The sequence below is a fragment of the Conger conger genome, chromosome 15 (assembly GCF_963514075.1).
Source record: "Conger conger chromosome 15, fConCon1.1, whole genome shotgun sequence".
Taxonomy (NCBI): Eukaryota; Metazoa; Chordata; class Actinopteri; order Anguilliformes; family Congridae; genus Conger; species Conger conger.
The window spans coordinates 10,640,471-10,667,144 of NC_083774.1; the positions used below are offsets into that span (position 1 = coordinate 10,640,471).

General features: G+C 40.7%; 1 protein-coding gene across 1 annotated transcript; it reads left to right on the forward strand.

Annotated features, from left to right (window-relative positions):
* Positions 1-420: 420 nt before the first annotated feature.
* LOC133111944 (sodium-dependent noradrenaline transporter-like) lies at positions 421-23,242 on the forward strand. Its single transcript, XM_061222588.1, has 15 exons — positions 421-543; positions 1,225-1,673; positions 2,810-2,941; positions 4,540-4,777; positions 10,945-11,083; positions 11,640-11,774; positions 12,504-12,607; positions 13,785-13,909; positions 14,659-14,771; positions 15,548-15,676; positions 16,693-16,792; positions 17,514-17,614; positions 18,934-19,101; positions 19,675-19,746; positions 20,521-23,242. The coding sequence occupies exons 2-15, from the start codon at positions 1,373-1,375 to the stop codon at positions 20,542-20,544; spliced, it is 1,881 nt and encodes a 626-aa protein (XP_061078572.1). The 5' UTR covers positions 421-543; positions 1,225-1,372; the 3' UTR covers positions 20,545-23,242.
* Positions 23,243-26,674: the final 3,432 nt, after the last annotated feature.

A 26,674-nucleotide genomic window follows, 5' to 3' on the forward strand; every position in this document is an offset into this window, starting at 1 on the left:
ATATCTTATGTGACCCAACTGAAAAATCTGCTGAATTTGTTCGCAAGCCTTTTTATTGCACTCTTGTCTTTTATTCCGAAATCGACAAGATTTAATCTCCAATTGCGCATCTCCCACGCGCACAGCGTATTCACACACAGGTTTTATAGGTTACTCACTATGCAACCATAGAAGTCATTAATGTGTTAAGCCAAGTGTGACTGTAAAAATCTATGAATGGGGGTGGTTTTTATATTGGTGACATCTTCGAGGCAGCGACAATATGAGCGAGTGTGTGTGCGCGTGTGTGTGCGAGAGAGAGAGAGAGAGAGAGAGAGAGAGAGAGAGAGAGAGAGAGAGAGAGAGAGAGAGAGAGAGAGATGCGCAACTACACAACATCACGTGTAAATAAAGGAGCTCCATTTAAAAGCTCAAAATTCACATCGCCTTACGCTCCTTAGAAGGCGAGTGATCTTGAAGTTTCTCCAGAATGGACAGTTACTTCTCAGATGCATCAAGACGGCAGAGGCAGAAGGTCATGGAGTCTTACATTCAGCTGTTCTAGTATGGGCTGTTCCTTTCTGTAATCGCCTGCGTCCTGGTAGCGCGCACAAATATCGATGACTAATATTGGCAGTGTGAGCGTATCATCAGACGTTCAATGTATTTTGATAGAAGCTATGATTAAAGACAGCAAATCAAACATCAAGTTGCTCTAGCGCATAGCTACATCAGGCTAACATCTGAATTGATCCGAAAGTTGATCAGGACATTCTAATACTTATACTGTGCTATGTTACGACTTAACGGTTTACATTTAGCCGACACTATTTCATTTATTATATATGCTACTTAGTATCTTTAAAATGTAAATTATTTGTTTGCGATTGGAGATTGTCATTCACTGATTCGGGTTAACCAGTTGTTAACTTTATTATTTAATTAAATGAAGTAGCTAGCCGTGGTGAGATAACAGGTGTTCAGTGTGCCAGTGTGCAAGTGCAAAAGTTTGCACCTAATCTTGTATCATCAGTTTTTTTTTTTTTTTTTGTAATCATTCGCAGAATTGTCATGGATGCGTAAATGTAGCCAGAATATTGCTAAATTTGTTTAAATGCATGGTGCTATTTACATTAGAAAGAAATGCTGGTAAGTGGCTACTTGACATATATCGTTACATTTGAAATTAGATTTATTTGTTTATCTATTTATGTGTTTTTTTTAATTATTATTATTATTACTTAGCTGATGAGAGCGGTGGATACCTCTCCAGCTCGCGAGGAGAAACATTGCTTGGAAAGAGTCGGTGTTTCTTCGGCATTACCGCGAGCATCTTTGCCAAAACCTCGGGCTGTGCAAGCACGAGGCCGGTGGGCTTCAACTTGCCAAAAACATGAACATCCAAGTCTTACCAGATCACAAGCTTTCGTCCGTTGCCCCTCTGAAACCGTACGACAATGCGGAAAAGAACGAAGTGGAATTAGTTCTGGCGAAGGACCGGAACGGGGCCCAGTGTATAAACTCCTCAATCGTCCCGTCCCCAAGCTCCCACGCTTGCCCTCCCGTCTCCAGTGAGGGCGAGGAGAGAGAAACTTGGGGCAAGAAAATAGACTTTCTCCTATCAGTCATTGGATTCGCAGTGGACTTGGCCAACGTTTGGCGGTTCCCTTATCTATGTTACAAAAATGGAGGAGGTAGGTGTATCTTAAAACATGTTCAAAAATAAAAAAAATACTTAATGTGTTGCATAAAAAAGTAACGTCCTACATTTTAGAGAGGACAATATTACTCTTAATTTCTTTTTTCTTTTTTTTCACATTTCCATGAAATGTTTACAGAATGTGCTGTTTAAATATGGTGCACTGTGCCACATTAAATAGTATGCCACGGAGAGAGCCAATGCCAGTAGTGTTGATCAGAAAAAAGATGCCTCATTTCAAAATGAGTATATGGACACCCTCTGTTGATTTTAACCAACTTCTGTTGTAGAACATTGCAGTTTGATATAGACAGTAGCACTTAAGACATTAAAGTCAAGTTTGTCAGTTTGTTCCATGAATTTGAGAAATAAAGTTTTGTAATTTAATAAAATGGAAAGTATTTTGCTCCATCCCTTGAAAGTGGAAGCTCTGTCAAAGTTCACTTAACTACATGTATAGTTAATGAACAGTTTTGATACCTGCTATAGGTCTATTCTGGACATAATGCATATCTCTAATACTGCACAAACAAAACAACTGAACCCTATTTAAACACAAACTGGTCTTTTTCTTTGCTTCAACAATATTGAAAAATAGCCCAAAGCTAAGGCAGAAAACAATATTGTTTATTTGATATAAAGACCATTTCTCCATTAAATAAATACATGAATGCTACATGCCCTCTAATACGTACCTTTTACACGCAAAAAAGGTACATATGAATTTTTAAACCCATGGCTGGGCTAAAGTTTCATGTACTGTACCAATACTGTATGTATTGCACCTATACTGTAGGTTACCACAGGTTACAACTCCTGTACCTTTTTAGGCACTTTTTCATATTTCTTTTTTTGAGGGTGACAGGAGTACAGGATGAATTATGCAGAGCCAAAACTATATCAGAAAAAAATACATATTATCGGCAACTGCAGTAGTGAATGACCCAGTCCAAATAAAAGATGGTCAATGGACCAAGCCTTGAATTTTAAGATCTCCAGCATATGCTACATATGAGTGAGTGTTTTATTTAAGTTATGGTGCTGTTATGAAATATCCCTGCACCTGTGTGAAACTTTGAAAGAGAACAAAGCTGCATTGTGGTGAAAAAAAACATGTTTTTGCCATCGCAGGTGCCTTTTTGATTCCCTACATTCTATTTTTGGTGATCGCTGGGATGCCTCTCTTTTACATGGAGCTGGCCCTGGGTCAGTACAACAGAGAAGGAGCTGCCACTGTGTGGAAGATCTGCCCTGTTTTTAAAGGTAAGGCATCAAACATTCTACCTTCAATGGGGCCAGACATTGGCCAGGCATTGAGGGACATCAAAAGTTATATTTATCAAAATATGTTGACAAAATAAAAGACATACCATATTTATTTCTTAAGTATTTTTCATAAAACCTCTAGCCACTGTGCTATACAGCAGCTTTTAGAGGCTAAGAAACAGTTTGAGGTGAAGATGCACACCTGACACTAACAGGATGTTCAGAACAGGATGTATTACAGAATACAAATAACTAGAGGCAACTAAACCCTGTGGATACTGTGTGTGACTAGTCCAATACACGGGGTCCTAATTTTGCAACAAACGCGCAAATAGTTGCGACCAGCTCACAGGCAGTAAGAGCAGTCATCTGGCAGTCAGAGGGTTGCCGGTTCAATCCCGCCCTAGGTGTGTCGAAGTGTCCCCGAGCAAGACACCTAACCCCCAATTTCTCCTGATGAGCTAGATTACCTTGCATGGCAGCCAATCGCCGTCGGTGTGTGAGGGAACGGGTGAATGTGAAGCATCAATTGTACAGCACTTTGGATAAAGGGTCTATATAAATGCAGGGGCGACATGACTCAGGCAGTAAGAGCAGTCGTCTGGCAGTCGGTGGGTTGCCGGTTCGATCCCCCGCCCGGGCTGTGTCGAAGTGTCCCTGAGCAAGACACCTAACCCCCAAATGCTCCTGATGAGCTCGTTGGCGCCTTGCATGGCAGCCAATCGCCGTTGGTGTGTGAGTGTGTGTATGAATGGGTGAATGAGAAGCATCAATTGTACAGCGCTTTGGATAAAGGCACTATATAAATGCCAACCAAATGCAAACATTTGCCATTTAGTGCAAACTCACAGCAGTGGTGAATAAAGAGATGGTAGCATACCTGCATGACACCTCCCATTTACTGTTTTCAAGCTAATTTAGCTGAGCTGTTTAAATTGCTCTGAAAGGCAAATGCTTGGTAGAATAATATGGTAATAGAAAAAGAACAGCAGGCAGTTTGGGAAGTGAAAATGGATGTGACAGGATGCAGTGTCACCAAGGTTAAAACCATGTCATAGTCTTTTCTCCTTGAAGAACACACTGGATGATACTGTATATTACTTTTCTGCCATGTCTGCAGTAAATGTTTTCCTGTTATTGGGGCTAATGCTGGATAATGGCAATTCTGGAGAATTCTACGTAAGTGATGACATCAACATAATAGAATAAGACAAAAAAAATAACTGTTTCAGTAAGAATCATAATGGGCTTGGATAATTTGAATAAGTTGGCTCTACTACATAAAATCTATGCAAAGCTGAAGCAATTCTTATGAGATGTCTGAGACTGGTGGGTGGTACATTTACACTGACATCACTCATGCCACTCTTATCTTATTTCGGAGCAACCTGTAGCGTAGTGGTTCATGTACATGACTGGGACCCTGGTGTAGCAGCAATAAGATCCGTTGGGCCCTTGAGCAAGGCCCTCAACCCTGCATTGCTCCAGGCGAGGATCATCTCCTGCTTTGTCTAATGAACTGTACGTCGCTCTGGATAAGAGCGTCTGCCAAATGCCATTCATGTAAAAATGTAATTTCTGTTTGTGTTTTACAGGTGTGGGCTACACCGTGATCATCATAGCGTTGTATGTGGGCTTCTACTACAATGTCATCATCGCCTGGTCCCTTTATTACCTGTTCTGCTCATTCACAAGTGAACTGCCCTGGCTCAAATGTGGCAACAGCTGGAACAGCATCAACTGCACTGACCCAAAGCTCCTCAGTGGCTCCTTCCTGGGGAACGGGACGTCATACTCCAAGTACAAGTTCACTCCGGCTGCAGAGTTTTACGAGTGAGTACTGACGGGCCGGTGCACACGTCTTTCTCTGACCTGCTTTACTACGGAGGGTACAAGGTGAACAAAGATATCACTCAGGAAAGATATCATGCAGGAAAGTTACATTATGAAGTATTGGAAATAACTTCAGTCCAATATGTATTCATTTACTTGAACCCTGAATATAAATGAATGCCAGTCCTGTGATTTCCCATGTCCAATCAAAGCCAAAGCCTAATGATAGAGATGCCTCTGCATCTCTAAAGCCATAGTACTGTCATCTAATGCAAGACGGTTGTTTTAAGTTTCTAGAACATTCATAGATTTCCTACAGAAGGAGGTGGTTATGGGAGGATGCAATGCTCATCCTCGTGAGTTCAAGATTTGATAATGGCAGAAACCTGTGCATCCGGTAGAGTCAGAAGTTATCCAGATCTTTATGGCCAAACCAGGGTCAAATGAATATTAATCTGTGATTATGAATGTGTAGGTCAATTCAATTACCTTTATTCCTTTTCCTAATATACATTAATATGACAGGATATCATACGCTTCGTGTTACTCTGACTGAGCATGGAAAGTTGGCTTATCACCTTTGATTTACTCCCAGCTCCCTGGCTTTCTTTGCCTCGAGAGAAAGTCTCACACAGACACTGTACATTCATTTCCACACTGTCTAAATGTTGCATAGACAGGCACGTTGGAGATTAGAAGCAGGAATGGCAGATCTCCCTGATTCACAGCTGTAAAATGTGCATGATAGAAAACAGGGAGTATTTTGGCTCATGGAATTGGGTCGTTGTCATCAAAATTTTGTTCAATGCATCCAAACTCCTATCGCTAGTTATGTGGCATGAGCATTGTTTCCCCGTTTGAAGTTGATAAGAAAACAACCATCTACACTTCAAAGATGGCTCATTTATCCAGCATCCATGCGAAGATCGGTTCTGTACCCTGGAGGAAGCTCGTAAAATGTTTGGGCCAATGAACGCCCTTATCATTCAGCTGATGTGCAAATTGTCTTGCACAAACAAACGTACTGAGGGTACGTCAGAGGGAGCCACTGGGATGATAAAAGCCCTTCTTCTCTGCTTTTTCCCTATGAAGTTGTCTGTGTTTATATTATTAATGTTGGTGCTGTTTCAAGAATTTCCTCTTAACCTTTTTTTCCTGGTAGATTTGAGCTTATTTTAAACTCACACTGTGAAACTAAAGCAAGGAGGCTCGCATTGTACTGTGCCGCTCCTCCCCACCTCTCTGCTGTCACAGTTAATAATGGTCAGAGCCACATTTTCCACACTGGCCTCTTCATCACGGAGAACCTGTTTGACAGAACCGAGCCTCTGATATAGCTATCGGCTCAAAAGGCCCGATGCATATCTCTGTATGGTACAGTAAAAGGCTATTACACATACTCACTTTCATTCACCTTATCGAAAATGCTTAAGCCCCCTTCGTTGCATCATGGCAATCCAGGATGGCTCCATGCACAAGATCATGTACGGTATCTACAGATGATTCTGTCCAGAGGACATTTTTATTTCCATTATAAACTATGGATGGACGTTAGGGCAGGGGAGGACCGTTAACCCCCTTCAGAGAATGATAGTGACAGGCTGCACCAGTAAATATTGTTATTCACTGCTGGGATAAGAAGCATTTGTACGATGGTGGTGCAGAGAGCAGATAGGCTACTCTACGAGTTATTCTCATAAATGAGTTACAGGTTTCTGAAGATCTGGTCTCACTGCGCCTAATTGCTTTTGACCACAGTACTTTCAAACAATAATAGGAACCTTCCCTGCTTCCCTTGTAAGTCCAAAGTACATTGAGCTTCTTCTACATTGAGTGCAAACTTTTAGCCTTGTATGAGAGCTCCATTATTACAAAATGGGTTTATAGCAAGCCGTGCTCTTGTCACTTTTATAAAGTGCAGGGAGGAAAATCCAGACCTCCACTGAGTTAATGGAATTTTTGGGGGGATGAAAGTTCAGAACGCACTGCTCCAGATATCTCCAATTTGACGAGATGAAGTTTACGGCTAAACCTGAGACATTGGTCAAAAAGCAGCATTCATTTCTTATCCACTTTAAACCTTTGTGGCATTCACTTAATGTGAATCCAATAAGAAAGCGTGAAAAAATCAAATTTAAGAAATAAGACCAAATACCACAAAAATGATGGAAGACAGCTTGGAATCACACGCTTCGGTCCTACAGTACCGCACACTGTTAAACTGTAGCCGTCCTTGTTTATTTAGACACAGGAGGTGTTTATAAGTCACTGACTTGGGCAGTCTCCCAGCACCTTTGGCCTTGATTTTGCAATGGACTTTGTTTCTCTCTGGTGGCATCGTGTTCACAAACAATAGCACATGGCCCCTCGTGGCTGTCAACACAGTGCTGGGGGATGTGGTTGTGGCTGTGAGACACACTTCATAACCCTGCCAGAATCACGGCATTCTCACAGAAGTGTCCATTATTGTCCTCACTCATGACTTCTGCCTTGCGACGTTGTTGGTTGAACATAGAAAAAACCGCATGCCAGTGAAGGCTGGAGTGTAATTATGTTATTAGCAAAGATTCTGTACTGTAAGTATTGGATGAGCTGAAGGAGCTTATGAGTTAACGCATGAATCAGATGTGGTCCAATAATAGTGATCCAAATAATATGCTATAATTTGTGGTGTTAGACTATGAATTATCTAACTCTGTGTTCTGATTATGTGAGATCCCTGTTGACTGTAACAAGGCCCAAGTGTCATGTCAATTCATTCAGTTTTACGCATTTTATTTCAGAACAAAGGGTTTAGCATCGTCAGACTCTCTGTTAGCACAGCTGCATAAAACATAATTTTCATTTAACAATCATGAGAGTCCAAAAACTAAATTGAATTAGCTATTGAAAGCCAGACTAAACACTGCAATGCAGGTGTGCACATATGTGTATGTGTGTTATTTGTTCTACTTATGACAATGAATAATCATATTTAACTAGTTACTGTATATACAGTAATTTTAGTATCATATGGTATTATTAATTTGTGCAATACATATAAGTCAACAGAATAAGATAAGATGTATAAATACCTTTAATTAACTTGATACCTTTATTTAGCTCAGTTTTACCCATGGGCTTTCACCATGATACTGACATACATTATGGTATGGGCAATAAAGGAGTCCTCAGGAAAATATTTGCTGAGGAGAAAATATTTTAAAAAATATTTTGTTTGCATTTTAGATTAGAGTATTCTAATATAAATCTGGTTTACTTGAATCAATTGATTGGTCAACACTGAATGAATCATTTTCACTGTATATTTTTATGCATTTACATTGTGCATGTCTAGTGTAGATCCATAGCAGACATCATCCTGTTTTAGACATGCCTTAATGCCTGATTCATAGCTATTTTACTATTTTTGACTATTTTCGGCAGCCTTGAGATTACATTTTCTGGAAATGTCTTGCTCAGAATGTCTGGCTCAAGTACAGGAACTTCTGATGAAATTGACAGCAGGGTTGATAAGAGCATTAGAAGTTGCTATGCAGGGACAAACTTTATTGTAGGGTCAGTAGTGAGGCACCAGACGTCAGATAATCTGGAAAGCACAATGCCATATCATTGGCCTTGTGTATTTACATTGCATGTCTATCAACGCTGCTCCATCTGAAACAACATTCCCTCGATCTATCTTTCCTAACTCTGAATCTATTATCAGCACTGGAATGAATGCATTCTAAATGGTTCCCTGAACAGCCTTAAATTTCCACTGGGATTTTTGATGTTAAAAAGTAATTTATTTATTCAAGTTTATGAGCCAGGAGCATTGTGTAACCTGTTTATCAAGTCCAGATGTAATCTGGCAGTTCGTGATCATCACAAGAGGTCACTAATCATATTATGCTAGTCACTCAAATACAAGCAGAAATTGAGGAAAAATGTTAGAAAGGCAACTTAACAGTTTAACTTTACATTTACATTTTTACATTTTTGTTATTTGGCAGACGCCAAAGCGACTTACAAGTGCATAGGTTCTACCACAAGTCAAAGCATCACATCCAGAACTAGGAATGCTGTTCTAAACATATAGTCGTCATCATAAGTGCAATCTTTAGGAGGGAGGACTAAGGTAGAGTTTGAAAAGGTGTGTTTTGAGTCTGCGTCGAAATAGGAGGAGGGATTCTGCTGCTGGTAGGCAAGTCATTCCACCACTGAGGAACCAAAACGGAAAAGTTGTCTCGTCCAAACTCTCAAATAATGTGAACCATCTGGACAACTGTGTAGTTGTCTTTTTTGACAAAAAGGTCAGGTGCAGGTGATGATCTGAAGAGGGACCGGGATCGCATTAATGGTGCTGGTTCAACATCACTTTGGAGTATTAACATTTCACAGGAACAAATCTGCATTAATTAACAGGAGTCTATCATTAGGCTTTGGCTTTGATTGGACATGGGAAATCACAGGACTGGCATTCATTTATATTCATACACGCTTTCCTTTAGTTAAAGGGACTAAAATCCACACCAATAACCTCAGTTACACTCTTGTTGACAGGATTGGTACTGCATTTACTGTAATAAATTCAATAAACTGATTTGCGGTTACAGAAGATACAACAGTTATTAATTATAATCCTGAGCTGCCTTAATCAGAAGCCACTGTGACCTGGCAGTCGTCTCTGTTTAAGTTCTGTTGGAGTTTTTGTCCATGCAGACTAAAAATAACCATTGGGTCAGAATACTTTTTGCCTCAATTAACATCAACAGCAGTGAGAATACAATGAGCATGAGATCAGAAAAAAGAGCACTTCTATTTGGATTCAAGTATGTTGTCTTATATTTAGATTTGAAATCTTATTTCTTGAACGTTTTTTAAATAAGATGTAATGACTGTCATTGAGTAGAAAGTTTTACTCATTTAATAATTTGCCATTTCATAATGGGATAAGACAATTTAACTTGTCAAGCAAAAAGTAACTTGGAACAAGCTAATGTTTTCTACTTGAAAAGATTATGTGTCATTACACTTGTTAAAGGAAAACACCAACATTTTTGGGAAGGTGTATTTCTTCACTTTGAAGGAGGTAGGCGACTGACTCCGATAGGCTACAAGTCTTTATGCTAAGCTAACAGGTTATGCTATCATGGAAACTGAGCCAGTGAGTGCACAAAAAGGTCTGGGTAAGTCAGAAAAACGGTATATTTCCCAAAATGTAGGTGTTTTTCTTTATGACAGACACTTGTCAATGAACCTTTGAACACACATAAAGCCCCAGAGAACCCTGGTGGGGTCTGTTTTGATCAGTTTCTTCCCAGGGCTGAAGAATTACAGAGAGAGTGAGGGGTCACACACTGTGATAAAGACCTTCCTTCTCTCCTTATTGCCCATTTCCCTGAATTATACACTGCAAGATACAAGCGCATAACATAAGCATATAAACCTTACACAGTTACAGATTTACTCCTAAGGCATTCAAAATATTATTGTGCATTTTCCATTTCATCTCTGGCCAAGAGGACAGATTATTTTGATAAATATTGTGGTGAATATTGACGCAGTGTTGATGCAGGGCTACAGTAATCTGTTGAGTGTTATTTGATGTCTGCACTGTGGGGCCTGCCTGAAGTCCTTCTGCAGCCATTTATAAGACTCTGCTGATGCTTATATGAAATGCCACATGTCAGAGCTATTCCACTTTCCATTGAGTCAAACCAACAACAGGTTATTTTGTATTGGTCAGGTTGGTCAGTGGTCATGTGTGTGTCTAAATAAGGGGTTAATGTATTTCTGTGTCTAATGTACTATATGTACCACATTCCATCGCCCTATGCCTCATATATTTGTATTATCTTGGACAAGCTTCCATTGGAAATGTACTACTATAACACCTAACGCTGCACAGTAAATAATCTATAAATAAACATTATACATGGTACAGTTAAATGGGACCATCAGCCATGTATATTGGTTCCTGAGTACCCCATAAGGGGATTTTCAATAGAATACAGCAGGCAACCCTTCCAAATTATAAAAATATATTTTCAAGCCTGGAATTTAGCAGCCGTCTTCGAGTGAGTTTTATGTCACACTTCTGACCACACTCGGTGGTCAGAAGAGACAACAGCAGAATGATTTAAGATGGCTGACATGCTAACCAGTGTGTCCCCCTGTCCCAGGCGCGGCGTTCTGCACCTCCACGAAAGTAAAGGCATCCAGGACCTGGGCCTGCCCCGCTGGCAGCTGGTTCTCTGCCTGATAGTGGTGGTGTTCATACTCTACTTCAGCCTGTGGAAGGGGGTCAAGTCCTCAGGCAAGGTACGACGAGGAGGCTGGCCTGGGTGGTAGTGCGTCTCGGGAATCACCCGCCACACGCATGCATGCACACGAGGGCTAACGCACGTTCACACCAACATCGCTCACAGGCATGCTGTGTAGCTCGCCCACACACACACACCGCACACCGCACACCACACACGCAAGCAGTCACACAAGCTCTAACACGTTCACACCAACATCACTCACAGGCGTGCGGTGTAGCTCACCTACACACAAACACCACACACCCGCCACATACATGCATGCAGGCACACGAGCGCAAAAACACGTTCACACCAACATCACTCACAGGCATGCTGTGTAGCTTGCCCACACACACGCACCACACACGCATGCAGGCACAGGAGTGCTAACACACATTCACACCAACATCACTCACAGGCATGTTGTGTAGCTCACCCACAAACAAGCACACGCAAGCAGTCACAGGTGTTAGGACTGAGTTAGGCGGAACGGGTGGAAATGGTCAGTGGTGGAAGTAGAGGTCTAACAGTATGTCTCTGTGATTGTGTCCTTCTGATCTCTGTGTGTGTAGGTGGTGTACATCACTGCCACCATGCCCTACGTGGTGCTGTTTGTGCTTCTGATTCGGGGCATCACACTCCCCGGTGCCATGGACGGCATCAGAGCCTACCTCCACATCGACTTCAAGCAGCTCAACAATCCCACGGTGCGACATGTCTGTCAGCAGTTCGTTTAAACATGTTTGACCTAATCTGCTACAATGCAAGTACTACCCTTTCTGATTACACTAAAGATTAGGCTGGGATTCTCATATAATCAGATAATAAGTTTGCTCATGCAGATAATCTTTATTTAATATGAATCATATTATTCCCACAGTCAATGTCAATGAATATACAGGTTTTTGTTATATGCCTATAATTAATCATTACAATTAGATACCATGTTTAGGTAAGGAAAAAATATGCATTGCAAGCAAGAAAGTATACATTGTGAAAATGAAAAATCTGAAGGACAACCTGACCGAACATGGCCGTCGAAATGAAAAGATAAGTCAAAGTGTAACTAACAAGCTGCAGTTGTAGGTCTTGCTCATCAGCAACAGCAGGCAGGAGTCAAATAGCATAATCATCAGAGAATAACCCACTGAAAAGTATCATCTACTGAAGAGAAATGGATCTGATTGTCAGAATTTATCACAAAAATTACACAGCAGCGGTATTATAGAAAAGTCCTGGAGTGGTAAGCCACAAATTGTAATGTACATTTTCAGTAGAGAAGACCAGATCTGCAAGCTCTCAGCTTCAGATCTAGTAATTCAGAATGTAATTTAAAAGAAAAAAGTATACATTCTAAAAATGAAAAATCTGAAGGACAACCTGACCGAACATGGCCATTGAAATGAAAAGTGTAACTAACAACCTGTTTTTTTCAGGTCTGGATTGATGCAGCAACTCAGATATTCTATTCCCTGGGTGCAGGATTTGGAGTTTTGATTGCGTTTGCCAGCTATAATAAATTTGACAATAACTGCTACAGGTAAGACTGAACTGAATTAGCGCATTTTTAACACCATTACTGTGGGCATGACTGCCAATGCACAGGACCCGAGCAATTACAGTGAGTTTTATAAGTTATTTTTTAATATGCACATGGAGTTTAGACGTTAAATGACCTCACTCGTTGAGACAGTGGTAAATGTCTGAACTTTTGGCAGTGTTATTCATGGCAGCTGAAGGTGCTCCAAAAACACAAGTTTTGTTCTCCAAAACTGAAATTACACCTCTTTTTTTTTTTTTCTTTCATGTGTAGACATTTTTCTGACTTTTCCTTTCATGTAGAAAACCTCAGACACTCTTTGCTGGCGACACAACAGTTTATTCCGGATAAAGTGAGACAATGACTTGCGTCTCACTGGCCAGTTAAATCCTCGTGAGGCCTCACGGCTACCATTGTGTTCTAATCCTCACTGCTTATCTGCAAACCAGTCAAAGAGCTGAGAATCAACAGAGCCAATGCTTATTAATGAGTGCTCTTAAAATCCAGTAATTCCTTCAAAAAGGAATATGCATATATTTTTTGTATACAGAATAGATGAATAGATGTAGTGCTGCTTGGCCATTAATGCTTGGCATTACCCAGGATTGCCTGGAGAATACTGCAAGGGCAGGGGGGTCCTGGCCTGTAGCGTAGTGGTTAAGGTAAATGACTGGGACACGCAAGGTCGGTGGTTCGATCCCCGTTGTAGCCGCAATAAGATCCGCACAGCCGTTGGGCCCTTGAGCAAGGTCCTCAACCCTGCATTGCTCCAGGGGAGGATTGTCTCCTGCTTAGTCTAATCAACTGTATGTCGCCCTATAAGAACATCTGCCAAAATGCCTTTAATGTAATGTAATGAGTCCTTCAAACTGAAAGGGTCAATTAAAACATATGCATAGTATAGATGGGCACACGCAGGTTAATGACGAGCGTATTAGGCTGCGTTGTTGCTGTTAGTGTTGCAAGACAAAAACAACATATCAATCAATTCATCTTTTATTTTCCTAAATCTATTTTACAGAACGGAAGTATAAACACAAACCATAATACATCATATAATCGGGCATCTTCCGTGCAAATAATCACTACATCTTGAATGTTTTGCCTTTCATGTTGAATGGCATGGTAGAAGGGCGCATTAGGGAGGACTGAGTCTGAGGTCTGTCTTGTCTTGTAGGGATGCTCTCCTGACTACCACCGTTAACTGTGTGACGAGTTTCTTCTCTGGGTTTGCCATCTTCTCTGTGCTGGGATACATGGCCTTCAAACATGGAGTGAACATTGAGGATGTAGCCACTGAGGGTGGGTTCCAGCAAGCCCTTTGTTATTCAGTGTTTTGTTACACGCCATACTCGGGATATTCCTTTAATGTTGTGATAGAGGTTTGCTCAGAAGAGCAATTCATAATAAAATAACTGGTAACTCTGAAATTTGGAGGGGTAATTTCAAATTGCAACACAATTGCCACGTCCTGCGGGCCACAGTGTCTGCAGGCATTGCTTCAACCGTGCGCTACACCACCTGATCTCACTAATTATTTTACCTGCTTGGTTCATATAATAAGCTAATAAGTTGGGGTGTTTTTTAAAGTGTAGCGCATGGTTGAAGGAAATGTCGACAGACACTATGGCCCGCAGGACGTGGAGTTGAGCAGCGCTGTACTCCAAGGAAGGGTAAAAGAAAGACGTTGCAAAACTGCGGTTTTAAGGAGAATGTCACTTAACCCAAAATGTTGGCCAAAAACACAAGGCCATTTCAGTTCCCAGAAAGGATTTACAGAGACATAAGGAAGTAAATGTCCTTTTTCTTTTTTCTACTCTTTATATTTTCTATATATTATATATGCTCTCACCTGTCTTTCCTTCTCCAGTCCATTCTTCCCTCTCTTCTAATCATTGTCTTCTTCTCCTCTTCTGACTTTAGTGATGCAGAAGAATCAAGGCTCTCCACTTTTTCATTCTGAAAACAGCATTCTTTTCATGTCACTAGGCCTGATAATAAATGCTCTCATATGTCTTTGATCTGGTGTCTTTTAATGCGTGTGGATGTAGGGGCAGGCCTGGTGTTCATCATCTACCCTGAAGCCATCTCCACTCTCCCAGGCTCCACCTTCTGGGCCATTGTCTTCTTCATCATGCTCCTGACTCTGGGCATCGACAGCTCTGTGAGAATTACACTGCTTTTCTCTTCATTTCAGCATCTTAGTTTACAGCTTATGGCTGTTGCCACGTAATGTCTTATCGATTTAAACTTCTCGTAATATTTTATCAATGTATGTTGCTTTGTACCAGTACCTATATGTGTCAAGCGATGAAACCCGAAACAAAAGATTCAAGACAATGGTCATGAAAATGGTGTTAAATATTTATATGTATGGTCATAAAAATAGGCTAGTTATTGAATAAAAAACAGCTCTTACTATAGAACTGTATATAGATACCCATGGTAATTCACAGAGCTCTGGATTTTCTTTTTTTCCTTTTTGAATTTCCCCCAGGACTTTTTGGAATCGCATTTAGGCGAGCAGCTATGGACTGTAGATGAAACGAGAAAAATGAAATTTTCTCAAATGAGGAAAAAGTTTCAAAAGTCTGAACAGGGTTTCTTAATAATACACTACTCTAATTGTATTATTGGATTTTTACCAATAAAAAAATAATATTTTATTCCTATTTTTCTAATATCATTCTTAAAGTGATACTGCAATATCTGACCTGTTCTAAACTAATAGAATTACACTCAGAAGATTATTTTGAAGCATTACATTTAAAGCACAAGGTATCCTTCAGTGGACACCCTCATTTTCCATTCATTGCGCTCAACCGAATATCTCTCCAGCTTGCTCTCTTAGTCCAGTGAGCTCCTTGAGTCTGTCTCCTATCTCCTGTCCTGTCCTGTCCTCTCCTGTGCTTTTCCTGATTTTGCCCCGCCTCGTTTCAGATGGGCGGTATGGAGGCAGTCATCACAGGCCTCACGGATGACTTCAAGATCCTGAAGAGGAACAGAAAGCTGTTCACGTTCGCCACTGCGTTCGGAACATTCCTGATGGCCTTGTTTTGCATCACAAACGTGAGTCACCGGATCGCACGCGTTCAAGACCCCTCTGCGTTCGAGCTAAAAGCGGGCTTAAACTGCCAAACCGCTCGGCTTCTAGAGTGCACAGACAATGTCCAGTGTTAATTCAACTCTAACAGAGTACATATAGTTAAGAGTTGAATGTTTCACTGTGTGCAGATGAGGGAATGGGTGCCTGAATGGCCTCTTCGCAGATTGTAATGAATTGTTGAGGAAGAAAAAGCCCGCAGGCCATTCACATGGTGTAAATCATATGATCAGAGAAAGTGAGTGCTTGCACAGAATAAACAGTGCAGGAACGCAGTAGCTCGAGGTGGTAGGACAACTTGTTGCTAACAGGGACTGGTTTATAACACTAACACTGATTATGTTAGACATGATAAATGAAGGAGAAAGCAGTCTTGCACACGGTGAAGATTAATGTGCCTTCAGATAGAACATCGCTGCAGGGGCTTAGTTTTTACTTGAACTCAAAGTTCAGGGTCATGAAAAGAATATTAGTGACCAATATCAGTGAGCCCCCAATAGATTACAGGTTTGCTTTTCAAGGACTTAATTTAAGTTAAAATTCAGCTCTCACATGTCTGGACTCCCTATCTTTACAAAAAAAGGAAACTGAAAATACTCTGGCCAATACTACTGAGGAGTAATGCCTTCTTATTTTGTTCATATTACCGTTAAGAAAGAGTCAAGTTAAATATGGCAGGTGTCTCGACAGGATGCCTTACAACAAAATAATGTTGACTCATTACAAATAATGAAATTTGTAAATAATGAAATAATAAGCTTTCAATGACAATTTGTCTGGATTAATTATTTATTAACAACTGTTTTACTGGCTCGATGTTAAGAGATACTCTGTCTGTTGAAATGTAAAACATCCGGTCAAGGGTGATGATTAAGCCAACTTGTAGAGTCTCTTTCCAGCAATTATGCCATAACATACAGTACACAGGCTTTGAGATGCCTTTTGTGTTTTAAGCTCTGCTCTATTGGCTTTGGTCCTGTAGGGTGGGATCTATGTTCTGACCCTGCTGGACACCTACGCTGCAGGAACATCCATTCTGTTTGGGGTTTTGGTCGAGGCCATAGGAGTGTCCTGGTTTTATGGTAAGTTCTTGTCATCCATTTTGGCACGCTCGCTAACTGAAGAAGACAGGAATTCTGCGGCTTTTGACCCCTTTTAGAGCGTTAGTGCTTAATCCTTTCACGTTTAACCTGGTTACTTTCCTGTCAGTGCATTGAAGTTGCACAGTAATCTCCCCAGTGCATACATTGCCCTGGGCCTCTTCCCAGCTCAGTCCATGTTGTGGGTCCTGAGTGAACACAATGGGAGGACGGACCTTGTGGCTAATGTGAACGACCGCAGGCTACGAGCTCGTAAGCCCCGGCTTCCCCTCTGCCCTCGGCTGGGGCTTCGGCAGGCACACAGCCCTGGTTCCCCTCCCGCAGAGCCCCGCAGCGCCGGCTGACATTTCTGCTGCAGCCCTCCCCTCCGCCCGTGCCTCGGCAAGCCCCTGTTACCCTCTCCTCTCTACGTTTATACTCTCTGACAGAAAGAGGTTCTCTCGCAGAGGGGGAAAAAGCACACACATTTCTGCCTCAATCACAAGCTCTGCCAGTTGATGTACTGTAATACACCTCGGAACGGAAAAAGCAGCGATTTGAAACCGCATCAACGTACCCAGGTTACTTGTTTAAATGAACGTCTGGATTGGGTTTATCGTGTTGTTCTTTGGATATTCTGGGATCGTGTGTGTGTTTACCAGGGGACATCACTCTGTTGTATCTGCACGTTGGGGCTCGTACTAGCTGTGTGTCTGCCCTCCAGGTGTGGACCGATTCAGTGAGGATATCGAGCGAATGATGGGCTTTAAGCCCGGTCTCTACTGGAGGCTGTGCTGGAAGTTTGTCAGCCCCGCCTTTCTGCTGGTAAGATTTTTGAGTGGGGGTATTATTTTTACAGCTGTCCTCACCGGCTTCCTGTGTGAACCAGTGGCAGCTTATGTATACTGTGTTGCCCATGTAGCCCTCACTACAGCCTAGCCACTGCCTGACTAAACACTAAACGGGGCCCAGTTCCTGAAATAAGGAGGGCCAGGACCCTGTTCCACAAATCACAAGTCTTTGAGAGTTGAGATCTGCTAGTTTTGCACCATATGTGGACAGTCTGGACAATCAGCAGCAATTGATCAGTTAATTGTTCAGTTAATTAGGAAAAAAAAAAACGGACTGGATGTGGATTCAAGGGCCAGATTTGAGTATCCCTGACATAGAATATCACATGCTCTTAAACACCAAAACATGTTAGCCTTTGACCTTACAAATGATGTAAGGTGGGTGGGTTTGATTTTATGCTAGTGTTAGTGGAAGTAAGGAGATGGTAGCAGTCTGGGTTTAATTCATGTTAAAGCAGCAGGTGTTAATACTACACTGTCAGTGTATTTTCAGATGATTCCAAAGGTTGTCTGTGAGCAGTACTGTAGTCAACCAGTGCTTCAACTCTGAAAGTAAATACTGTACAGAACACCTTTAAATAGGCCACCTTTGAAAAAGAGATCTCACTGAGCTCTGACCTGGATAAATAAAAGACAAATAAATAAAAATAAGAATGTTGGGAGAGTGTATTAATACCTTTTCTTAACCAATTTTATTCTGCTATAGCAATGGGCGTCATTCAAGAACATTTTCATGTTCTTATCATAAATAACTGTACTGTCCTCTCAGGTCCTCTTTGCACTTGTTCTTGTGTTTAATTTGCACTTTGTTGTACGTCGCTCTGGATAAGAATGTCTGCTAAATGCCATGTAATGTAATGTAATGTAATGTAATGTAATAAATGTCTCTTAATACAAGAAATACTAGGGAATCGAGAGTATTTCACATGATTTCCAGGTACAATGCCGATTCACGTCAGAAAGGTATTATGAAGCAAACACACGTGTTTGTTTTTCTTTTTTTTTGATTCTGCTTTATCAATATTTGTGGCAGTGTAATGATGTTGTAAAACCTCTGACATTTACTTTGAAGTTAACAAACGTCATCCACATACAGTACATTCTGTTCTGCGAGGTCAAGTGGAGGCAGAATTGGAGGCCAGCTAAAATAAGCAGTGTGTAAATCAATGTATAAATATTTTGAGAGTCATTGTTCAGGTTCAGAGTAAAACAATGGTGCTGTATTTTTGCACTGTGATGAAACGCACATATTCTTAAGTATTTTGATGAAATAATCTGTTTCTGTCCTTTCAGTTTGTGGTAATCGCCAGCATTGTGACATCCACTGGGGCCAGGTATGATGACTACGTCTTTCCTCGATGGTCCAATGTGGTTGGCTGGGGAATAGCACTGTCTTCTATGCTTTTTGTACCATTCTATGCCATCTACAAGTTCACCAGTGCCCCAGGAACACTGAAAGAGGTCAGTAAACATGCTTTTGCATTGTCATGGGCATTACAGGGTTGTTGGTGTAAAATAAAGGGAAAAAATTATATATTAGCGGTCATAATGAACCATGTCCATGATGCTTTGAGTTCAGGTAGAAAGTCTTACTCTCCAGTGTCAAAACCCAAGATGGGCTTGCATCATGCTGCACAGAAGAATTTTGGTGTGGCATATTCAAACATTTTTACTAGTCTTCCCTTGTCTCCAGTGACATGTATTGTACAGTAAACAGGTCTGTACAAATATAGGTTGGGGGCTACATTAAACTTTTTTAATGTAAGGCCAAAAATGAAAGAACGTTGTCAAACCATTTAACCTTTTCACTCTGGACTGATACAGTCATTTTGTGAGTGCAGAGTGAAAAAGTTAAATGGTTTGATAATACTTGCCTGTAGGACTGAATGCTAGCCATGAAAGAAACTTAGAGCAATATATTGCAAGAGCTATTTACGGTAACAGTGTGCCTCACAAGGTGTGCATACATATCCTCCAGGATATGATTGGTACTGTGGAGAAAAATAATGGCCGTTGTGATGCTCTACATTTCAGAAGATAGCTTACTGCATCACCCCTGAGCACGAACATCACCTTGTGGCTGAAGGCAATGTCCGGCAGTTCAAGGTAAGTCCAGGTATCCCATTTATAGCAATATTACATGACATTACAGGCATTTAGCAGACACTCTTACCCAGAGGAATGTACAGTGAAGTGCAAATCAAACCCAGGGACAAGTGCCATGAGGACCCTAGAGGAAAGTACAGTTCCGAGTCCTGGCATAATCACACAGATACAACTTGAAGCCTTGAAGAGTACATCAACTAGCATACCACAGTTGGCAGCTAGAATACCCCAAGTACAAGAATAACTATACATAAGTGCTATTATAATCTATGGCATACACAAGGCGAATCATGGTAGTGAGGTAGGGAGGGAAAGGTGCAGCCTGAAGAGATGAGTCTGTCTGACAAACATTAGTTAAAGGTACAATAGGTAATTTCGGACTTCTAACGGTCAAGAGCTGAATTGCAGCAACAAACACGCTCAAACCACAACACTGTTTATCCCACCCCTTCTCTATGTTGAAACGCCATTGGCTGTGGCAATTAGAACCAATTTTCAACCGATGAGGTTGAATTATTGTACAGCTATACAATGTTTTGGTACAGAGTGCCGGCCCGTCAACTGCATATTTTGAAACCTGAATTTAAGGACTATAAACAAAACTATAGGCAGAGGGTGATTCAACATGTCAGTGAGCCTTTTTCAATGATAGGAAGGGATTTACAATGGTCTTTTTTTTTACAATGTTTTAACACAAAATCTTACCTAATGTACCTTTAAACTAAATGTGCTATATAGCTGTGGCCTGTAATTGTAATTGTAATGTTATTGCAGCTGAAGCACTGGCTGGCCATCTGAAGCAGAGAGACCTCCCTGTTACAGGAGAAAGTCAGCTACAGCACACACCAGCCTGACTCTTAGTACCCAGGGCCAGTGGTATTCCCCGGAGAGATCGGACAGGGTGATGCCTGATCTCTGCATTTTGAATGATGTGCTATCTGTGCTGTCTATTTGTCTGTTTGGACATTTTTTCTTGCTTATTTTTTTGTAAACATTCTAAAATATTTTGTTTTGTCCTTTTTACTTTTTTTAAAAATGCATTTCTCAAACCTTGTTATTTTAAACGGAGATACAGCTAGCTAAACATATTATATTTATATATTGCAGCTATATATTTACAGCTAGCTAGCTAGCAAGGAAGCTTCACCATTTCAGGTCAAGAGAGTGAGAATATGTAACTCCTGTCCCCAAACTTTTTTTTGTCATTCAACTTTATTGAAGTAGAGGTTAGCGTTGTCCTCCAAAATATAATTGACAAGGGCAAATCACCATCTGAATTTCAGGAAGTTTAGAGAGAAAGAAGCCCGAAAAGTGTCCGATGAGTATGATCCAAGTACCATCACATTGCCAGCATGGTATAGTCACAGACCCTTCTCTCCTGGCATGAGTACAAATTCAACTTAATTTTGTGCTATTGGTCTTAATTCAGAAGGGAAGTAGCATATGTGTATACACACACAGACAGGTGTATAATATGCATAAATGCTCAAAGACAACCCGGAGTCCCAGTGGGTAAGACCTCAGGGTGGATGTTGGTATTTACAGTAGTATGGGGGAAGTATTTGGGTGGCCCTGTACAGTGACAGGCAGACAGGATACCTCACTCTCACTTCCCTGCCCGAAATCTCCCTCCCAGGGATCCCAGCATTTACTGTCTACTTGTATATCCCAGTAATCATGGTGGTTGCTGTCTGGCAGGGAGCGGCACCCAGCAGCTAATCAGCTCATATGGCTTCTAAACATTGGCACAGTCATATCTGTCAATACATTGTCAATATGCCTTCCTGTTGAACACTGATGTGCATATGTACATCACTGCCCCCGTGCCCCCTTTTGAAATAGCTTCTTTTTTTCTTTTTTCTTTTTTTGAAAGGAGAACAAGTCAAGTGTGTCAGTGCCTTATCAAACGGAACACTAAAACCCATCCCAACTGTTCATAGCTTTGCTGTCTCTTTTTATTGAGCAATTCGGAAAGATTGCTTTTGTGGTGGTTCAGGCATTATTTGTTGCAGACTGTTTGGAAGTCTCTCCTGAGGCAGCTGGAGGTTCATTTCTTTTGGGCTGAACTTCTCGTCTTCTTGTTTAAAGTGACAGGTCTGATCTGCAACCCAACAGCTGCTCTTATTAGCAAATGCAAATCAGCGGCTATATTCAGGCGCGTTCTCTTTCATTTTACCAAGAGCTGCGTGACTTTCTGTAAAGATACATGTAAAGGCAACGGAATTATTATTATTATTTTTTTAAGTGAAGTGATGATGCTAGCTTTAAAAAAAAATTGGACATTGGGGTACCTTGGGTCCATTATACTGTACCTACAACTGTCAGCCATTTGTGAATGAAAACTGTTCTTATTGATAGGATTTATAGTATATGAAAGATTGCGGGTTACACCCTGACATAAACTATTTACCCAGTGCAATGTTACACATTGCATAGAGTTGGCAGAGTATCATACTTACAGTGTGCTTTTCTTAGAGTGTATCAGTTCATTTGACTTCACTCCAAAATCAACACAAGATCAGTCTATGTTTTGTGTGCTGCTGTTTTTATATATATTGTGACTACTTGCAAAACTTCATAAGTTTCATGGAATTGTTGCATTCATAAGTGTCTGATAAGGTCCAAATGAATTCAATAACGTCACAACTATTATCCTTCTACTTCAAATCTGAAGATTCCAAACAGAAAACACATTTTTGGCAAAACCACATGCGTAATAAACGTTTTTTCAGTTTATTGCCATTGTTTATTTCAGTTCCATGTTCAACATTTATTGCCACATAATTACATTGTCTGCACTGCCTTGATTTGTTCTCAGTTTTCTTCCAAAGACTGTATGTGTGTGTGTATGCGTGTATCTATGTATGTTAATGGGGACTAGAACTATTTTTATAATTCTACATCTCAGTCACAAATTATGCCTACCATATATGTAATCCAAAAGGTATATGAATTACATAATCAGTCAAACTTTTTTTGTTCGATTTCTTACATTTCTATTCAGAAGCAGTTTGGCCTGTTCAGTAGTCAACAAAATGTACTTGCTGAGTACAATTCTATGGGACCTAGTTCCTTTTTTATTTATTAAAATGATGTTGTTTTCTAAAATATAGCCTCCAAATAGACAGTAAATAAACAAATCACACATGTAAGAAATACAAATATATTTGTGTTATAAATATAAATATATTCTTTTGTTATGTATAATCTTATATTTATCAAATTGTTTATAACAGAATGTGAATGTAAAATATTTTCAGCATAGCTACTGACTGTTATATCATGCTGTTTGATGTACAAATGTTTTAAAAATGTATGCTTCACTGTAATCTGGGGCAACTTTGCCACATGAATGTTCATAAATAACATGGAATCACCGAACACTGTTTACAGGATACTATGTACAAGATAATGCCCTTCTGAACATGACAGACTGTAAAGATAATTAACTCAAAATGATAACATAAGTAAAATAAAACACCAGTGGATACACCCAGTGATTTTGTGAAGAATTCTTGTTCCCCAGAGAATGTGTTCCATTCTCAATGCATCCGAGACGTACGGTGGCTTCAGAAAGTATTCAGACCCCTCCACTTTTTGCACATTTAAAAAGCAGAAATCTAACATTTACATAAGTATTCAGACCCTTTGCTGTGGCACTCTAAATTGTGGTTAATCACATCCTGTTTGCTTTAATGGTTTTGCAAGAGCATGACAAAACAATTACTTTAATAACTAGCAAAATATTAGACTGGTATTTAGTTATGCTGGTATTTTATGGAGTTACGAGTATTAATTCAGTTTCCAATTTGATAACGATTGCATGACAAACTGTGCAATGTTATTGGAAACCAGCAAATGCCGCAGTTCGACATCAGACTTCTTATTTCGTATTTTTCTTTTTAATCAATTTTCATTTTTTAATCCAAGGCGGTCCGCCTTAACTATAGACCACTGCGGAAATATAAAACTGATGTTCATATAAAACTATGAACTAGCAATTGTTTCGTGCAGAAATGTCCTAAATGTTTAATTAAAGTATTTTTAAACAGGGCCCCAGACCTTCCTCAAAGGGTCACTTCATGGTAAATGTAAAACAGAATGTATCAAAGAAACTCAATGTCTGTATGCATAACCACCAATGCCAGAATTAAGTCAATATTTGTGGTTTCCTTTAGGCCTACCTGTTTTGCCATATCACACCATACAAAGAAATAATACTGAATCACTTATTCACTTATTCACATGTGTAAATACTTAAACCCCTTATATAGATTGCTAAACTACTGAATTGTGTCACTAGGCAAACTTTTTGAATCGTAAAAAACAGCCAGTTCGTTAATGCTCTTGTGTAGGAGCCTGGGGCCTCTGTCCTCATAGCCTGCTGTGAGGACTGCAGAACAGGGTGATGTGAGAAGACATATGATGAGCTACAACTAAAACCAAATTAAATAAGGAATAAACAATGTGGCTCCAGGATCAACTCTCATATGGACACCAGCTGTTGTGCTGCTCAAAATATATAGCGTGCTAACACCACAAGAATGTTCTTTGATAAGACTTCCCTCAGTGACTCTTCACAAGTTCAAGCATTCAAACAGGAAGTAGCCGTGCACACTTCCCTCAGAGAGGCGCATATTCACAGAAGACCAAATGGCAAATAGTGCCAACTCTTAGCAGACTGAATATGTGAACGTAGGACTGCTACTATTTCTGCGCCACCATACAACCTTTCCCTTGATTTTATCGATCACCAGACCTGCCCCTCATCGCGACCCCCCGCCCCCCCCCCACCCTCATCCCCCTCTCCCGGCCTTCATCATAGACAATTGATTTTTCTCCTCTCTTTTCGCTGAGTGAGGGCTTCTAATTCCCCGGCCTGTCAGGCGCGTTCTGCTGTCTGTCACTTTCTTTATTGGCCGTAATCTCCCCGCACACCCTGCCACACACAGCCCCTTTATGGCAGCTTTTTGTGCTGTTGTTGTTTACCATTACGCATCTCCCTCCATATTCCGCTTTTACATAGCGCTTACTGGGTCACTTTGCTGATCTGCTAATGATGCCAAGAACACCAGAGTGTTCGCCAGCATAGGGAGTCAAAGGACCTCCATGCGTGATGATGCATGAACAAACAGAATAATTATACTTGCATTTACTTTCATACACATTGTAAAAGAGTGGATTCCACAAACATGGACGAAAGCAGTGTGGTCACACAGGAGTGGATACGGGTAATGGAGTCTCCTAATAACCTGAAAGACATTTCACCTGGGGAAAGTGTTATCAGATTGAGACTTTTTTTTGCTGAGGGCCAGAGAATAATATTGTACTCACAAAACTGAAAATGCACTTCCCACAGCACCCCAGACATTTAGCTGGCACTGAGCACGCCACAGAAAAGCAAGGTGAAGGAGAACTAACGCAATGCGAGCATTTATGCACTGGCAGAACAAGTGCGCCTGAGGGAGCCAATATTGCAACAATAAAAATACATTTCTTGGAGCCTCTGATACTGTACATCTATGGAACAGAAGAGCACAATGATGGCACGGATGATGGAGCCATCCGCAAGACATTATTTTAGATATGATTGCAAATCTGAGTGAATGTTACCCCAATGTTCAAGCTCGATGAAACAGAAAATACCCATAATGCCTCAAACCACCACAGCTGGCTGCTCTCTGGCATTAACGGTGCTGTTGTTTTGTTTGCTGACCTGAACTATTGACTGAACGCAGACAGATTGTCAGTGTTAAATGCAAGGTATCATAAAATTATTCCAAATGGCATTCCTAACTACATACATCACTGGGAGCCAGAGGAGGCTGTTGCCCAGAATGCCTCAGAAACACAAACAAGTTTTACACAAGAGCGTGACAAGTAGGGTGTCAGTAATCACGCTGCCCTGGTTTTCCCATCTTTAACCTCTCGGAAAGGAGGACTGAATGAACTGAATCTCATGTGATAGACAGTTGTGATCCGAATGGCATTACAGAACATGGCCTCATTGTGGCAGAAGCCCCTTACAGCACTCAAGTGCCCCGTGAAGTGATTTGAATGACATTCAGACTCAAATTGAAAGCCGGAGGTCAACGTGAAATATTCCTCGTCCTGCCTGCAATTTTATTTTCCGTAGTTGAATTAGCGAAGAAAATTATTTGTGCTGACAGCTGGTGGTTTAACCCTTCCCCGCCCAGAATCTAGTGAAAACAACACGCTGTATCACATTTTTGTGAATTAGCTCTCGACAATGACGGAATCTTGGAGCCATTGTGGAATTTTATATTAAGCACATGCAAGAGAAATTAAAGTTTTATATAATGTGCATTAAAGGGTCCCATGTGTAAAGCACAAGAAAGCAAGTCAAATGGCAAAAACTACAAAGACAAAACAAACTGATGAAGTTCATCAGTGTTACCACACATGAAATATGAGTGTGAACTCGGTAGTGCTCAACTGTTTAACAATTCTCCTATTGTTGCAAAAGATCATTTTTATTCAGTATTTTTGTGTTTATGCAATTGGCATTGAGCAGTGTGCACATAAAACAAATATCCCAGTAACCTCATTGTGGGTATGAACTGCAATTCAACCACAACATTAGACCACAGCATTTTTCCTGGTTCACAGAGAATGATTTTGTAAAAATCAATACGCATCATAACTGATATTACATTCGACTGAGAGTTATTGTTTAATATGGGGGGTACTGTATTTGTTTCAGGAAAAAGCACACATACACCAGGCCAGAAATGGCAAATGAAGGTACATCACAACCTGAGAACGGCCCTGAAAGACTGCTCCAGGCTTCAGTGGAAAACCTGCAGGATCAACGCCTTTGCTTCTTATCAGCTGTCCTGTGAAACCTCGCAATAACTTCCTGTTAGCTCAGCCTTCTCAACATGAAGCGTATCTCACATGTGCATTA